General features: G+C 40.5%; 1 protein-coding gene across 1 annotated transcript; it reads left to right on the top strand.

Moving 5' to 3' along the window:
- The first annotated feature begins 237 nt into the window (after nt 1-237).
- FAM89A (family with sequence similarity 89 member A) lies at nt 238-6,404 on the top strand. The gene is made up of 2 exons (XM_065730831.1): nt 238-489; nt 4,224-6,404. Exons 1-2 carry the CDS (start codon nt 238-240, stop codon nt 4,380-4,382), a joined length of 411 nt encoding a protein of 136 aa, XP_065586903.1. The 3' UTR covers nt 4,383-6,404.
- The last annotated feature ends 12,165 nt before the right edge of the window (nt 6,405-18,569 follow it).

Raw genomic sequence — 18,569 nt, 5'->3', positions numbered from 1 at the left:
CCCGCGCTCGCAACTGGCACACGACCGCTGCGTGCGAGGGCGGGCGGTCCGCGGCCATTCCCCAGGGCGAGGCCCGGCCCCGCCGCAGACAAAGCCCGGGGCCCGCCGCGAGCACCTGCGCCCTCCCCCGCCCCGCGGCCCCGCTCCCCTCCGCGTCCGTAGGCGGGGCGGGCTCCGGGCGGCGCCTCCCGCAGCGCGGCCGAGGCGGCTCTTTCCGTCGCTCGCCGCCGCCGCAGCATGAGCGGGCCAGGGCTGCTGGGGCCCGGCGGCGGCTCGGGGCTGCCGCCGCTGCCCAAGAGCTTGAGCGGGCTGCTCAACTCCTCCTCCTCCGGCGGCGGCGGTCAGGGCGGGCGCTGGCGGGACCTGGAGCGGCTGTACGCGCAGAAGTCCCGCATCCAGGACGAGCTGAGCGGCGGCGGCCGGGGCTCGCCGCGGCCCCCCAAGCCTCCCAACCTGGACGCGGCGCTGGCTCTGCTCCGCAAGGAGATGGTGAGAGCGGAGGAGGACGGCGGACGTGGCGGGCGGGACGCGGCGCGGCGGGGGGTGCCGGCCGGGCGGAAGGGGCCGCCGCGAGGCTCCGCGGCGGAGGGCGAAGCGAGCGGCCTTTGTGCGGCGGATATCGGGCCCGGGGGGAGGTGGGCGCGGGCCGCGGGTTGGGGCGGCTCCGAGGAAATGCCGTGGGCCCTTCGGTAAGAAACGGCGCGGCTCTCCGCCGGACCGCGTCCGCAGCGGTTGTTTTGTACGCTGTCAGAACGCGGAGCTGCTCGACGAACGCGTCCCCGTCCGGCGTGCCGCCCACCTCGGAGCGCTGTCCTCTGGAAGAAGAATTAGCACTGATTCATTTCGCTCTGGTGAAGGACGCTTGGGCGCAACTTTCCTCTAGACCTTGTTTCGGTTCTGTAACGCGGTGTTGGTAGCGCAGCCCCTCGGGGCGGTCTGGCACACCTTTGGGTTCAGCGCTCGTGTGGGTGTTGGGGCTCTGCTGGTGCCAGATGCGCTCCTAATGAGTAATGAACCGCTCCAGCGTTATGCACTTTGTGTTCTGAAACAACATGCAGCGTTGCTAAAAATCTGCCCCTCCTAAGGCCTCTTTTGCCACGGAGGGAAGGTATTTGAACTGCTGAAAGACACTTCTGTGGCTTAAGCAGGAATGTGCAGTGTGCTCAAGGCTTAAACTGTCCCAAAAGCTTCTGCAAATAATCCCAATTCAGCTCCGAATGGTTTTATATATCGGTTTGCCCCAACGGATGGGAAGCACAAGTGTCCATCTGCTGCAGAGGTGTCCTGTCATACTGTAAAGGGACCCAAGGATATGAACTTTGTTTTTCCAAAAAAGCAAAGCCATCTCTTATAAAAATCTAGTTAACTTCTAATGGGAAATCAAATGAGGTGCTTGTTCAAGTCACTTGGCACTGAAATTCTCCTTTGATACTCTTATCCTTGATGAAAATTTGATAGTTGTTTTTTTCTCCTTCAGAAGTGTTTTATCACAAACACACCAAAGACTTTGAAGCAACAGTCTCCTCAGTTCCAGGTGTGCTTTTCTTTGGCTCATACAAACTGACTTGTTCCCTCACATACTGATAGGCTGCCTTTCATCGTGGGGATAGATAGCACACTGTTATCTGTTTTGAACCTTCTTCCTTTCACCAATCAAAGATAGCATTACAACTGAGCAGTGAGCTCATTTCAGAGTTTCAGTGCTGAATGAGGAAGCATCTCACCCTGCATGATGTTCTGCGTTGCTTTTTGATGAGAGTGGTGAATTTAGGAGCTGGAGGAGGAAGGGCATCACAGGAAAGTTCATCTCAGAACTCTGATCCTGATAAATGTTGGTAGTTGGGGAATGTGCAGTATGTTGCCTCATAGGTGCTATGAGAGGAATCTCTAAGAGTCAAATGCAATTGAGTTAGGGTTAAGAGCATTATGCTTGTGCTAGCAACCTTGGGTATTTCTTCATGCTTTTGATCCTGACAGGATCATACTTAAAGGTTGTGAAGAGCTAGGGGTTGTGGCTTTCTCAGTAGATCTACTGTTTTTGTTTGATAGACACTGATGACAGCTACAGACATATTACATATAACTGCTTGGTGCTAAGGCTTGCTAAACTGATTCTGCTGAGCAATGTCTAGCTTGGAGATTACAGCTAAGTGCAGAAATGATTGTCACTGAATGCACTGAAGTGCTGCACTGAGCATAGACACAAAGTTGCTGCAAATTCACATGTGTTCCTTTGAAGACAAAGATCTCCCATCTGGAATCTCTTCTGTCTCCATGCTGAATTTTCCTGCTCAGTTCATTACTTGTTTTCCTAATCACTGTGAGTAATTCTTTGCCAGTCTTGTCCTTCAGACACTTAGTATTGATGCAAGTTTCCCTAATCTTTCTCGTGTTTACATGTAACAGTATTAAGTCCAGCTTCACAGAATTCTTTCTTACTTGAGGTCAGCAGTTTGTTTAGATGGGGCAAGCCAAGCTTCATTAGCTGCCAGCCATGAAGGCTGATCTTCAGACTTTATTCTTGAGCAGGTAAACATTCATTAGCTTAATGTGTCTGAAAAAATTACCTCAAATAGGACTTGAGTGAGTAGAATAGACCTGTATATGGTGCATACTTCCTTTTGCTTGCCCCAGTGCAGCCCTTTTGGTCCAAGTGCTGATCCTTATATCACAGACAACAGGAAGTTGTGGAGTCTCCTTCTCTGTAGACATTCAAGACCCGCCTGGACGCCTACCTGTGCAACCTGGGCTAGGGAGCTGCTTGGGCAGGGGGTTGGACTCCATGATCTCTGGAGGTCCCTTCCAACCCCTACAGTTCTGTGACTCTGTGAGGACCAGCAGGTACCGTTCAGTGAGTTCTGCTTGTTTTGCTCGCTACAGTGCGTGCCCTTAAACAAGAGAAGAGAAAGCAGTTGTGTCTTCAATAAAGGAAAAATGGAGATGGGGAAGAAGAGCAGCAGATCTGAGGGTATTGGAAGGTGCATCTGTAATCTGCTGGCAACTAGCATACCATTTCATACCTTACCTTGTCATGGCTTAAGAGGCAGAAGCGTTGATGTCCTGGTAGGAGACGTGATCATGTCTCTGCTTCTTGACCTGACCAGGTAATACAGCTTGGCTCTGAAAGACACTGTATCCTGTTTTTCTAAGGTGGAGCGGCAATGTGGTGTGTGTGATGCTTGTTTTTCCTCCTCCCATCTTTAGATAAAGGAGCTCACAGAATAGGGCAGGCTGGGAGGGACTTCAGGAATGCCAAAGAAAAGAACTTTGTCTAACTAATTGTGGTTTTCTTGTGTGCTAAATGCACCGGTTCTTAGAATTTCAATACATAATGAAAAGTTTTTGAGGTAAGAATTCTCATTCTGTGCAAAATATACCTTTCCTTCCCATCTTCAAATGTGAATTATAGCAGAAACTGCTGAAAGACTAAAGCTTACTAGATACAGCCAGTCAGCTTAACACTTATTATTCTAAATTTCAGGCATAATAGGTAGTTCTTGAGAAGGTTACATTGGGCAGATGTTTTAATTTACTGCAAGAGAAAACTCAGATTTAATTTGATCCCACCTGGATAGATGGAAATGAACTGAAGAATTCCTTTGACATTTCCATAGAGGGAAATCACTTCAAGCTAAATGATCAGCTTCATTTAGTGTTCAACATAATGTACCCATTTTTGTGCCTGAAATAAATATGCAGGCTTCAGTGTTGCTCCAAGTCTTTAAATAGACCTGAGCCTAATGTTTTAAGAGTTTGGGGGACGCAAAATACTAAGGTGTCTTGGTGACAAATCAGGCCAATGTGTGTAAAACTCAGGGAGTACCAAAAGAATCTTGAGTAGCGTTTAAAAATATAGGCTGCAGTGCACACCCTAACCTCATTCAGCTTTAGTTTTGCTGCCTTCAAGTGTGGTATCGTGTTAGACGTGGTTAGCCATGTCAAGGCAGAGAAGCCAGCTGCCTGTGTATGTCAGTGTAGAACAGAAAACTGAGCAGAGATACTCAGCCATGAAGTGAGAGGCCAGAGCTGCATTTGCAGTTTTCTTATCTGGGCAGTTTTAAAATGAGATCTGTGAAAGACATTCAGTGATACCAAAAAAGTATGTCATTGGCAACGCTGCATGTAAAAGTATTATCTTGCCAATAAAATCACCTTGTAATTATGTTTTGTTTTTGTTTTTATTTTTATTTTTTTAAATTTCTCTTCTACTCCTTCCCCATCAGGTTGGCCTTCGGCAGCTAGATATGTCACTTCTGTGTCAGCTGTACTCCCTGTACGAATCCATTCAAGAATATAAAGGTGCCTGCCAAGCTGACTCTAATGCAGACTGCACGTATGCTCTGGAAAATGGCTTTTTTGATGAAGAGGAGGAATACTTCTAGAAATAAGAAGGCTGGTCTAGGTTCTTTGGTCCTTCTCTCCCTACGTACACTAAGTCACTAAGAATGACTGGAATCTCTGCAGATGGATCTCTTCTTGAGGAGCACCCAGCTACCCTAACTTGCATTCAACTCACTTATTCTAACAGGCTGTCAGTACAAGTTACTCATGCAAATGCCACTTGACAAAAGTGCTGTACTGTAACTTCTGAAGAGTCCTCAAACATGTTTGACAAGAGCTTTCAATGTAATGTGCAAGGTGGGTGTTTTCAGCTTACAAACGCTGATAGATATAACTGGAATTTTAATCATAGAAGACAGTAATGACTTCCTGATCTGTAGTAACTTCTTGGGGTGGGGGAAGCCTCCGCTGTGGTGTAAATAGCTATAGGTGTCAACAGTATTGATAAATGAGGTTTGAACAGGCATCTGGATGCACGCACATCCTCAGCTCTACTAAGCTAGTTCTGCTCTTATCAGCTGCATCCAGTTCTGTACTGGGTGGATTGTTTACACAGTTTGATTTTTTTTTGTTGTTGTTTTTTAAGCTAATTTTGATTTCCTTACACCCAGCTTACAAGCTGTATGTGTGATACTGAATGCTATCAGCAGTTTTTTTTCTGTTGATCTAATTCACTTTCTTGGTACTGCCATTTGGCGTTAACTTTTATACAGTTGTCTGGATTTCTTGCAAAACAGCTCTTGGACCTGCTAAACTCTGTTCTGAAATGGTTTGCTTAGCTTTTACTGTACCAAGGAGTAAAAGCACAGAATCAAACATAGTCTGTCTGCCACTGTGTGGCTCGGAATAACGTGAACTCTTGTGCAAGTGTTCTCGATCATATGAAGAATAAGAAAACCTCTCATATGACAAAATGGGACAAATTGCAATATTTTATATTGGGTGAACTTTGTTTCTGTAAGGTAGACTACGAGCTCTTTTTAAAAAACGCAAAATGAATATTTTGAGCACATACTTTGCATACGTTAAAACTTTTTATACTAACTTGTTCTTTGAAGTATAACTTATTTTTGTTCTCAGAACTTAAAGCACTCAGTTTTCTTTTGAAACTTTCATAGCATCTACCTGTAACGCTTTATTAATGTGGGATGCGTGAGTTGCCAACTGTCTTACTCTTCCCTCATTTCTGCTTTAAGTAAACTCAGCTCCCAACGCAGCTTTCATTTCTTAACTTTCATTTAAAAAATGCTGTAAATCACAGTGCCTGACTCACGACACAAGCTAATAATAAGGGCTTAAAGCTCAAGGGGTTTTTGCATGGTTTATGTCTGGCATGCATACAGTTTACAGAATGAATTGGAAATTGATTTCCAGAGTAGCTACTCTCTTAGTTTTTTGTTTTGTTTTAGCAAATGCTAGGATGTTGCAGTGATAAAAGCAAGGAGACCTTCAGGGTGGAGTTTTTGTGTGTTCTCTCTAAAACTGGTTTATTTCAGTGGAATTTAATGGCCACAAGAGTAAAGACTGTGCTGTAATTGTGTATGTGTTGAAGCTCTTAAACTAGTCTGTGAAAATCGATGGATTTCCTTTTGTTAATTCTGGTCTAATTACTTCACTCACACGAAACAAAAATAAATGATGAGTCAAATGCAAATAATCCAAATGGCTACATCTCTATTTAAATTGCTGAGTGTGCATGTATGTGTTGTGTATATACACACACATACACGTACATGGAACTTGATGCTTTGACCTAGGAATGTATCAGCTTTGAATATAATTTGCTGTGCTTTTGGTATTTATATGAGGCTTTTTCTAGTCTGTTGAAATACTGCTATTTTCTTGCTTTTTCCTGAAAAATAAAAAGCACGGTGTTTAGCATAACTTCTTCATGTTGTGTGCCTTAATTTATCATTTCAGTGCATCCAGCTCCCCCCAAAGACTACTTTTGAATTAAGCATAGAAAATCCTGTCTGCAAGAATCAAAGGTTGTTTTACGAATGCTTATGCAGTGCAGTTCCTGAGCCAGACCCACTGGGGAGAACGGACTAAGCAAAAAATGTAGAGTTTTCTCTTAAATGAAACAAATGATTTACATCACATATTTTAAGTGCTTCTTAATGCAGTGTGCTTGTGAGCTAGGAGATGTGGCATGTGCCAAGTGAAACATAAACGTCTCAAGGAATTACTCCACAATGCTATTTGTACTAGAAAAAGGATGGACTATTAGGACTTGCTAAGCTTTTTAGCACCTTATCCCTTTTAAGATCACCTTGCATAGAAGGAAGTTGTTGTTCGAACCAGGTTTAGGAAGGACACAGTGAAAGCTGGCTGGCTAGTGAGAAGTTTCTAAATATAATGAATTTAAGACAATAAGCAATTGTTTCTGAAGCATAGTTCCATGCCTTTTGTTTTGTTACTGAGCTGTCTCTCTTCACCACGTTGTAACAACATGAGATAGGGGAATTGTTTTGAAAGAGAGACACGTGGTGGGAAAGTATAGCTTAAATACTGAGTAATCGTTACATGCAGCTTCAAGTCGAGTTTGGTTATGTGCGTGATGAAACAAGCTGTGTTACTACACAAGTCTGTTGCTTTCAGTCCAAACCACATAATAACACTTTTGCCATTTTCCCTCTGTAACCCCAGTTTACATGGGTTCACAGCAGGTCCAGCATTGCATCCCCCCTGGTGCAGTTGTCTACTGCCTGGCTTAGGAAGTAATCCTTGATACATTCCTGGAGCCTCCTGGATGCCTACATTTTCATCAGTACTAGCAAGTATGCACATAGCTGAAAACAACACCATTGATTTCACTTTGTTTTCTGTAAAGATTACAGCCTATTTAGCAGCTTGTTCCCAAAAAGAGTTAAGTCTAAGGCTAGCATACTACTGCAGTAATAAAATGGGGACAGTAGCTAGTTAGAACAGTGAAAATGGATTACAAGTCAGTAAGTACATATTAAAGGATCCTTGACTGACTCACTTTTGCAGTGTTTCAAAATAAAGTGAATGAGTGTTAATGTTTAGTCAGCTACACAGTCAATGGGGCTGTGATGTACAATGAAAAAGATGGGTAAAAATGTACCTCTTGTATCTTCAGTCTCTGTCCTTTGTCAGCTGTATATCTCACCATGGCACGGGAAATGCATGCCTTCCCACCAGATCTAGCTGTGCTGGATGCAGGCATACCTGGTGAGAGAAAGCAGACTGGGGCTGCATGGCAGATGGGAACCCTCAGCCAAAGGAAAGCTTCACAGATGCTACTGAAAACATGAGACATGATTTTTTCATTCTATTCAGATGCAGTGTTTATTACCACGTGAATACCGTGCAACTCCTAGGCCACACTGTCAGCTTAGCTGGTGCTACTTTGGAGAAGGCTGCCAAGAAAATGGATAACGTCCTGCTGCTCAGCAATAGAAAACTTAGTAAAGTGGTTAAGAAAGTAACCGTTGTGAACTCTTCACTAGTCTTCCTCCAGAGTGTCTACATGCAGGGTAAAAGGATGAGAAATAGGGAATTACCAGGTCTGTGTCAGCTGTTTGGAGGCTTTTTGACAACATACCTTGATTTTATTGCTATGATAGCTGCAGTCGTATGGTCATAGTTAAATCACAGTCTACTTTTGAAATGTTCAGAGTCTGCAAACAGAGAAGAATCTTGAAATAGTGCTCTACTCAAGAACTCAAATGTAATCAAATGAAAAGGATGGCTGATGCTTGACAACTGTAAGAGATGGCATTTAGGTCCAACTTCAGCTATCAGTGGATTCTCTGTCAGTTCTATTGATTTTAATGGGATGGAGCTGGAAGCAGATATCTTTTCCTGAAATCAGAATATATCCCAACAACCTGTGCTGACACAGGAGAAGTATTCAGACAAGCAGCACAAGTGTTTCCAAAGGTGATGTGGTAAAATTTGCCATAGGTGATCATTTGAATAATCTGTAGAAAAGATAAGCGCTCCTTCACTGGAAGTTCTCCAGTAAAGGTGGAACAAAGTTGTACTCTGTTTACAGATGGCTTGGAGTCATCTTTCAGTTTGCTTTCTAAAGATGAGGTTTTAATGCAAGATTTGGTCACGTGAAATTGAAAGATGGGGAATGATAATGCACAAAATTTGCAAATGGTGATTTAGTTCCTAATATAAGTAACCAAATTATTTTCCAGAGCTTTATAAAATAAGTTGATTTAAAAAAAAAAAAAAGTTTGTTTCCTTGTAAATGATGATGTTTGCCAAGTTTTAAATGCAAGAGTAGCAAAAATCCCAGGACCTGCATAAATAAGTTAATCAACGTAGTGTGATTACTAAACTGAGGCTTTGCCTTGCATTTAATCTAGTTCCTCAAGAAACACAGATAACATGACTGTCCAAGCACCTTCTGTCAGTCTTTTTGCTATAACCTAAATTTGATGCAAAAGAAGTCGTGAAGTTTGTCAGTTTTTGCAAAGCTTGTAAAAAAATAGCTGCTGGTAGAAGAAAGAAACTTAGTGCTGCTTTGACTGCCAGGATCACAGGTGAAAGTTGTGTTTTCCCTTCTGTATGGTGACGAGTAGCCAGGAAACAAAAGTTGGGTGGGTGCCTGGCTGTGTGGTACAGCAGCCTGGGTGCCTGCTGTGTCTTCCCTAGTTCTGTCTGCCAGACTGAATGCATGTGGGTGGTGTGGGAAGGTGGAAGACTGCAGAACGTCTGTCAGCGAGCATGAGAAGTCAGTATATTGCACGGGAGAAGATGCTTAAGGGAGGATTTGGACTGAGTGGGATGTTGGAAGGTGTATTGTGGTGAGGAATGTTAGTGCTCGGAGGATAGAAGTAAATGTGGTCTGGAAGGAGATGCTCAGACACAAGTTGGATTCACTAGCTTTGCTGCTCACAACTTAGGAGATTTTTCTTGCCACTTTCTAATAGGTTTTAAAATCTGCATTTATGCTATTTACTTGTAATGGATTTCTAATGTTAAAGTTATTTACAGCAGGTGTGTAGTTTTGCTTACCTGAAAATAAAGCATTTTATTTGCCTTGCTGTCTAGCTAAAACCATTAATTTGTTAATAAAATTAGATAGTTCTGATTGAAAGCAAGGGGAACTAATTTCCTCACTCTCATTCAGCTGACTGCTGGTGAGAAATTGAAATGGGTGGATTAATAGGTGTACCTGCCAGAAGGAGTCCTATCATCAGGTATGTTTTCTTGCCCAGCACGCAGCTCTGTGCCTTTGAGCCATTTGGAAAGAATTTACTCCTGTTTTATTGAGGTCTGCCTATAAAGAATACATCACTACAATAGTTTCAGGTTCATATTCCTTTCCATTAACTATATGCACTTTCTAAGAAAACAGCTTCTCACATGTGTATTTACCATCCACTGTTATATTTTCTGGTTTATCTGAATAGATTAAATTTAACAACACTGCGTGACCTAAGGAAATAAATTGTTGTTAAAAATATAATTAATTCAAAGTAATATAAACTAGAGGTGTGTCTTATTTCAAAAGTATTCTTATACTGATTTTAACATTTCCTGGAAGTTTTAAGGCTCTATACGCTAAGTGGTAAGGATCCCTACCAAGCTGCTCTGACTGGCTTCCTGGCTGTTCTAACTCCATAATCAGCTCTGCAAGCACACACAGTCTGTTGCAAAGGGCTGCCTTCTTTGGTATTCTGAGGTTACAAGGATCTGTGAAATCTGTGTACGTGGTTTGTACACAGTGACAAACTATCCCAAGATCAGATTGTCTGGAAGAGCAGACATAGCTCACAATGTAGATTTGCTCAAGGGCAGATGTAATTGATTAAACTGTAGGTGAGTCTTGATTTGTGCTGGACTGGCGCCTGCTGCTTGCACAGGGCAGTTAAGCTTCATAAGGAAGGAGCAGTATTAATGTAGAAAGTTCTCACTTCAGAGGGCCAGCAGTCAATTTGGCCATTTGTTTTTAATTGAAAGGGTAATTTTGGAGGGGATGAAAATTCACTGCACAAGTCTGTTGCTTTTACTTTTTTTGCTTCCTTTCATCCTTTCTATTCAGGAGAATTCATTAGATGGATGTGGAAATAAACAGCATTGGGTAATCAAGCCCACATCTGATTTCAGAGGAATGTGCTTTTAGCAATAGAATTTACATTTTTCAGATAAGGTTGGTATGTAATTTAAAGAGACAAAACTATTTGCTTTTGAAATGCAGAGGCTCGTGACTACTTCCACTGAATTTCTGCCAGGGTTTTAAATGCATTAATTCTACAACATTATTAAGATAATATCTTTAAGATAATGCTTTTTTCTTTTTCTTTTTTTGAGAATTCTTCAATGCAAAGTAAGAGGAGAAATCTCTTACAGACTGGATTATTAGAAATTAAAACGTGACCAGAGCAAACTACATCGGTTGCTGTTGGGAATTGTCAGTGTGTAGAGTTCAGCTGTGTGTCAAACTGCTGCCTTAAATTTGTGGTAGCAGAAGTAGTTCAATCCTTCTCACAGTGCTAAATATTCTCTTTCACAAATCTCAAGCATTTCTTCCATGGGTCAGAAACTTCTCTGTGATTAGCTGGCTAGACACATGAGTAATAGTTCTAAAGCTCTTTTTGGCTCAGGATACCAAGCACTGTCACAAACAATAAAGTTGCCTGTCTGCATCCTACCAGCTATAGCTTAAACTGTTCTGACTTGTCAAACAGCAGAACCTTTTAAATCATTTGCAAAAGGGCAACCTAGTAAGGTCATTACTTCACTCACAAAAGCACCTGTAGGATGTAGGCAGTAAGTTTTGCTATTTTTTCCTCGAGACTCAACCCCTTACCATGTCTTCAGTTCAACTGAATCTGGGATTTAACAACAAGCTGCACTATTTGTACTGAAAGCCCCACCTCCTGCAATTTCATAATGCCTGTGTAAGATACAGGAAAGCAGTGCACATGCAGGTAAATTTATAAGAAATGAGGCAAAGTTTTGAATATGAAAAGCAAAAGCTTAGATGGGACCACACGTCTAACTTGTGTTACTCACAACACTGTGGGCTATTCATATCATGGAATAAAATTATTTTTGTGCTTTACATTCCACAAAAAGTGAATTACCTAAAGATTTTAACACTTGTTTGGCATAAGGAAAGGCCATTTTATCAGAATGAGATGGAAAAAAAATAACACTTTGTTAGGAAGAACATTTCACTTCTCATAGTACAAGAATATAAAAACCCTGTTACCATTTGTTACCTTTTTGTCTTCTGAATACAGGACACCTACATTCTGAGTCCTGATGTTCCTTCATACTTCTGCTCAATGTTGTACAAATCAAAAAGAATCTCTGCTAGTTATCTTTGAATTTACTCTTGCTCTTTTTGATTGATACTTAGTCGTGCTGCTCAAATTGAAGAAGTACTTCTAGAAACACAGTGTGTCATTCAATATAACCTGCAGAGAGAAATGGAATATATAGCACTTTCATAGGATATTATTTATATCTCTTTGTGTGCATTTTTTTTTGATGAGGAAAAAACATTTATGAACAAAGCTGTAGTGTATTTTGAAGACAATCTTGCACTTGCAACAAGGATTAAAATTTAATGATAAATGAGTGTTATAGAAACTTGTGGTAACCTCTGGGGTGGTGGGGGAAGGAATTCTCCCATCTGTTTTATGTATTTCGTTTCTCTTGCCTCATGTCCTTTTTTGTAGGATTTGCTTAAGGTCTGAGTTTTCATATGTAAATAGGACTGTCTCGTCTTCAGTGCTTTCTGTGATCACACAATGGGACTTGTTTTCCCTGTGCGACTTATCGCTAGCCAGTCATTCACAACGTCCTTTCTATTTATGTTGCAAGTGGAGAATTGTTCTACTGTTTGAATATAACTTCTCATCGAGAATGGAAATCTTTTCTCTGCCTTTAAATGCAGGTGTGTAGAGACAAATGCATCCATCAGGATTAGAGAAACCAAGCGTCTCTCACTGTAGATGTTAACTTGTAAAAGTATCCGTTTAAAAGTGTGCCGGCTATAGAGACTTAGACTACGATTCTTTTACAAATTAAAGGGGTTTTGTAGAGATGCGTTTATTATCCTGAAACAGAGATCTCAATTCACCATGTCCAATTCTTGTGTTCCACTCTAAAACAGATGCTCTAGTTTTCAGGCACTGATCATATTTTTTGTTTCATCTTAACTGTGTGTAATCCAACGTGAAATTCCTGACAAGAATTCCATAATAGATTAAAAGAGGTACAGACTAGAAGTCTTATATCCATTGCAGTTCTACAGCTACAGGATCTAAGTGATAGATTTTTATGTTTCTGTCCCAGCAAAGCTGTTGCAGGAGGTAGCAGAGACTGTGAAGAATGCAACTGGAGAATAAAAAGAGGAAACTACGTTATTAAAAATCAAGCCACCATTTTCACAATGAATTCTTCACGTGAAATCTTACATTTTCACAAAATCATATTGTTCGAATAAATTGTCATAGTTTAAATGCTGAAAAACAACTGGTCATCAAACTGCCGCTGCACATGATGAAATCTAACACATCTCCTAATTTAGGATAGACAACTGAACATGGGTCTCACAGACAGGATCTCTGGCTGCCAGCCTTTAGAGCCGTTCCAGAATGCCAGTCTGGCCTCTCTGCCAGAGGAAGAACAAGATCATCTCTGCGTTCCCTTTTAGCCCCGATTCTGTGGAAACAGATCACTTCCCACCAATAGTAGCAGAGCCAGCTGCCTGCTCAGGACAAAGCTGCACCCTCAGGAACAGCTGTTGCGAGGAGTTGAGAGGAGCCAGCACTTTTCACTATAATGGCATGAAATTGCAGATGGCTATCTTCCACTCTGCCATTATAAAGAGGAAGGAGCTGTGCATGAGAACTTCCTGTTTTGCTGTCCTCCATCGGGACAGAACATAAAGGATTAAAAGCCTCTCTGAACTTACTATCAAAGAGCTCCTGCAGCTGAACTAGATTAGCATCACCATGTTGGCATTTTTTTTAATGAAAGCAGATAGGTAACAATGAGGGAAGGTAGAAATGATCTGTATACGTTTTTTGATGCTGTTTTTATCAAGAAGTTGTTTTTAATCTGTCTATGCTTCCTGAAAACTATGTCATTTATCAGCACTATCTTATTTTCATATTGCTCTCTCCCAGGATGGAATGAATTTGAGATGGGTTATGGTTTCCCAGCTGTGCAACTCATCTGACATTTCCACACTACAACATAGGAGAAATGTCCTCAGATGGAAACAGAGAGCCTTGGTATTGAAAAACCTGATAAGCAGTAGCCACAGAATTACATATATAGTTATGATTGCTATCCTGCAAAGTCCAAGCCATTTTTCCTGTCTCTGGTACATGATACTATTATCCAGGTGACACTCTCTTCTTTCTAGATAATATTACATTACTGTTGGCTTTTGATTTGTCTAGATGAAAAGAATGCTGTAGTCCTATTGAGAGAAAAAGATGCTATCTCTGCTGTAGCCAAGACAGGATGCACCAATGGCTTTGAAGGTTAGCACCAAAACCATATACTAGAAGTGAAGTGAGAAACCAAAGAAGGGATCAAAGTTTAAGACTGGTGTATGTCTGACAGCATCAGATGGGCTACAGGCTTATAGGCAGGAAATGCCTATAAAGGTAAAAACCTTTATGGATGCTTACAGAATGAAGTAATGGTTATAAAGAGACAACGTAAGCTGAGTAGAAGTGTTCCTGTATCGACATTTTGCTTTCCTGTTTAAGTGTATATAATGCTTCTGGATTAATTTACAAAAAAAAAAAAAAAGATAACAATAGTAATATTTTTTCAAAAAAATAATTCTTATGCAAGATGTACCTGTCCTTTGTACCTCTAAACCTCATACTGCCAGATGATCTTTCCTTTCAGATAGCTGAAAGTAAGAACAGTTAATATGTCAGCTCCCACCCCTTCAATTTTACTGAACTAATTTCAGATTTATTTTGGCATGAGTACTGCAGTAACTTAACATTCCTTATAAGGGATTCATGATTTGCAGTATATACCCCTGGAAGTCTGCATATACGTATTTTACTCAACTGTTTGCCAGAACGGCTCAGAATTAAGGCCTCCTTTAACATAACAAAGAATTTTTTGAACATGTCAACTTCAATATTCACATTCTATAGCTCCTGGCATGTCTGCTTCAATATCTGACATTCATGGTGTTGACCGACTCCAAAAAACCTGCAGCTGAGAGGACTTAATGCCTTTCATCTTTTTAAGCAGACAACAACAAATTAATCCTCCCCCAAATCCTGTGATGATGGAGGTGAAATTGTTTTATGGAGATACGTGCATACATAAACGAACACAAGGTCAAGGTCACAGCTGTAGTCAGTCTCATATTCATAAGTATTCAGGTCTTAATTCATGTCCCTACTCCTCTGCTCACACAGCTGTGGCATACACTGCTGTACATGTTGCGGGCAATTCTTTTGCCTAAAAACTTATTCAAAATTATATTTAGAGATGAGAAGAAAATTTGGAGGTCTTACAGACTTACTTCTCCAGCACCCAGCACATACACAAACTATAAGAGTTCTCATATTATGTAAAGGAACTTAAATCACAGTTTTACACAGAAAGGAAAGGATAAATAAATAAATAAATAAATCAAGAATAGCGATTAAAATATAATCGGCAATATTCACTAGGTAGTATTTGCTTTGCAGGTCTGCTGTTTATTTACACAGTGCTCAAGAGAGCTTTACAAATATATACAGGAGACCATATTCATGGAAAAGATTTCACAGAACTCTTCAATTTCCAGCCACCTCTGTTATACAGTAAGCGTTATTGGAAAGACTCAGAAGGTCAGAACAACATTATAATTGAGGAGAGAATACAGAAATCTCATTATATACTCCTTCCTGCAAATTCTAACTTTGGCAACCTGGGTTTCAAAATAATTTGGTGACAAAATTCCTATTGACTTTTAGCACTGAAGTCATGTGTTCACTATGCCTTTTGCCACACAGCTGTTTTTGTAAACTCAGAATAATCACAGTTTGCATGGCCTTTTATGTCTTAAATCAGGTGTCATACTAAAGTCATTTGCATTTCCTAGCTTTCCTGGTGGAACTGTGAATTAACTTCGTAACAAAGTTTGGGAAACAATTATTTTGTGGGCTGATTTTGATCACTAAATTCATTTAAACATTTCTCCAAACTGAAAATGAGTAATACTTGTATTTAGAAGCTTGAAGATATTACAAAACAAATAATAATAAAAGACTATGTACTCTGAGTGCATTTATGTTCCTTCCAGTTTTGGAAACAATAATGCTTCACTCTTAAAACTCCAGATGGCACTGCAGTGCTTAGTATTACTCACTTGGGTGAGAACTAGATTGGAAAAATGCAAGCTCCTGAAGGACAATAGCTTTCTTGTTTTAAGAGAAATCAGCTGCTAATAGTTTTCCACCGCAGATGGATATTTTACTTTCAGTTTTATGAATTCTGGGATAACAAATGGCAGATTGTTTGCTGGAGATAGGACTACTTGTGTGAGAAAGGACTCAATTGTCTGTGCCTGAATGAGGTCACAAGGGCAGCAGCCTTTTCCTCACCAGTAAGACCTAAGGCAACACTTACTGTTGCTGTGAACAGGAAGGGCTATGCAACAGCAGAGATTCTCCATTCATTCTGCAACTGATTCCACCAATTTCTGTATAATTAGTTTGAAAAAGTGTATTTACCAGGATGGGGAGCAACTGCTGAAATAATGAGGTTATCAGTAACTTATTTGGGGAAGGTCATTGGCTTTACTGTTTGGAAGATACCCTTTGTCATTTGCCAGTGTTGTCACTTAGACTGTGGCAAGAATATCTACAAGAAATTACATTCTTCCTTCATGTTCATCCTTACCATACTCCTAAGTATTTGTTTAATCACATACTCATACTGTTTTATACTACATCCATAATAACTCAATATTTTCTTACATGAACATTTCTTAAGACTATCCCCCCCCCCTTTTTTTTTTTAAATGACCTTCTCAATTCTGCTTGTCACCTACATTCTTTTAACTATTTAACTTTTACTCCAATACTCCACTGTTGACCTATGGACCCAGTAAAAGTTCACAGCTCTCACTGGATAAACCTTGGCACAACCCAACTCTAAATAACATAACTGTTTGTTTTGTACACTTTCTCTGACAGAATTCTGGTCTTATTTCCTTGTCTTATAGGCCATGATATCCGATTGGATTCTGAGCAAAACTCACTTCATTTCTCTGACCATTACTTTTTCTTAACTCAAATAAATCCTTTCATACAAGTTAATTAAACGACATTAAGATATGTAAGAAGGGCAGCCTATTTTTAATACATTTTCTAGCACAGAGACTATTTCACTGCAATAAAGTTTCAGAAAGATGAGATCAAAAGACAAAAAAAAACCAAGAAAAAAAAAACAATAAATGTGAGAGAAACGTGACTATTTTAAACAGGCAGGACCTTAAAATAGTCTAGGCTTTCTCTGAAGCACCATATGGGACCCTTTCCCAAATGCATCAGAAATGCAGTCCTCAACACACACACACACACACACACAAAGAAAATCCTCAAGTTCATGCTAGATTCATAGAATATTGTCACATGAATTTTGGTACATAAGCAGCCATAAAATCACACAAGGCAGAGTGCCCTGCACAACTAGATGATAATGGTGCCTCTGAAAGACTGAAAGTGTGTACAACACCTACTTTTGCACACAGCTGTGTAGCTATTTATTTTTTTCTCCTTCCTCAAAGTTGCATAAGAATAATGGTGGTTCCCGAGAGCATTGCAGACTGCATAGCTGAGACACTGTCAGCCTGTGTGACACAAGTCATAAGCACTTCTTTGTAAGTGTTGATTTCCATTCTAGGTCTGCTAAATAAAACAGAAAGTGTCCCAAAATAATTTATTTTTAATTCTAAGTAAACTTTAAGAAAATTGTTCCCTTCAAATTTATATACATTTTACTTAAATTTACATATTTTGCTTCTGAATTGGTACTATTTACATTACACATAATATAAAATCTTTTTCTTGTATGCACAGGAAGCTGGAAAATACCATATGAGAGCTACAGTAACAGGATTTGACTCAGCAGACACCAGCATTTTCCTAGTGTGTATTCTTGTCACCCTCTCCACTGCAGCAGAACTGCATCCCCTCTTTCACTGTGGGCAGAAGGTGAAGGAAGAAAACAAAAGCAGGCCAAACTTGCATCGCTGAAGCTTTTCTAAAATATTTACTGCACTTTCCCATTGCACCTTCTCAAACTGCAGTATATGTTACAGTGATGTGTCTGGCAGCGGACGAAGTCAAACTCTTCAAAGCACCATCAGCTATGTACTGTTTTTAAAAAGATTATGGGGGAGGAGTACCTCTCCAAATCTAATTATGCAAAGCAAAGCATGTTCTAGATACCAGGTTGACAAAGTTGCTACAGCAAGGTGGATTCCTCATACACCTTAACAACTATGTGCTTACTGAAACAGTTTTGGTGTTGACCTGTCTTGTGTACTTAAATGGAGTTGCATTTTTCTTCTTTTTTTTTTCTTCTTTCTCTGGCCACACATCACATGCTCAGAAAGATGCCAACTTTAACGAGTGTTAATACGTGGTGTTGGCCTCTGACCTACTGAAAAAGAATTAGCAATCCTCTGCTTTTCTAACAGAGTTGCAAGGGTTTTAATGTCTGATGTTTTCTCTGATCATAATCTATACCTACTTTAAACCTGTTTATAGTTAACCTGAAGATGCTGCAAAATTTTAACTCATGCATTTTGCAAAACATAGATAGGAGATTGTACCTGAAAAAAAAAATGAAGACGCTAACTAGTACCTGTAGACAGTACAGCCTTCCAGAACTGAAGCAGGAAATTAGACACTGGATGAAACATAATGCAAACTGGTCTGCAGAAGGGTTGGTGTCCTAACTACTGCCTTCAGAAAACCAATTCTGCCACTTCCTTCATGGGCTGTCTATCCCTCTCCTTGCCTGTGAAGGAAAAAAAGGTGCAGAACTTCCATAAGTGTTTCCTTATTAATACTTGCCAAGCCTTGTCTCTTTTTCCAAGAAATACTACTATGTAACAGAACATTTCTGAGCACCCTTCTATTTCATTTTTTATGAAACCACTTAAAATTCAAAGCCATACAAAACCATAGATCCTAGAGATTACTCTAGAACTAGGTATTTTATTATTCTGGATTGTTTATACAAACATTCCAGAG

The sequence above is a fragment of the Cyrtonyx montezumae genome, unplaced genomic scaffold, assembly GCF_038088225.1.
Source record: "Cyrtonyx montezumae isolate F1298 unplaced genomic scaffold, pur_monq_1.0 scaffold_0, whole genome shotgun sequence".
In the NCBI taxonomy this organism is placed as follows: Eukaryota; Metazoa; Chordata; class Aves; order Galliformes; family Odontophoridae; genus Cyrtonyx; species Cyrtonyx montezumae.
This window is presented reverse-complemented; position numbering and strand designations above follow the sequence as displayed.

Bases quoted from the DNA above. Each gene is read 5' to 3' on its own strand.
- FAM89A (XM_065730831.1), top strand. From the start codon at position 238: ATGAGCGGGCCAGGGCTGCTGGGGCCCGGCGGCGGCTCGGGGCTGCCG. The intron at 490-4,223 runs GTGAGAGCGGAG...CTTCCCCATCAG, and splicing joins CTCTGCTCCGCAAGGAGATG to GTTGGCCTTCGGCAGCTAGA.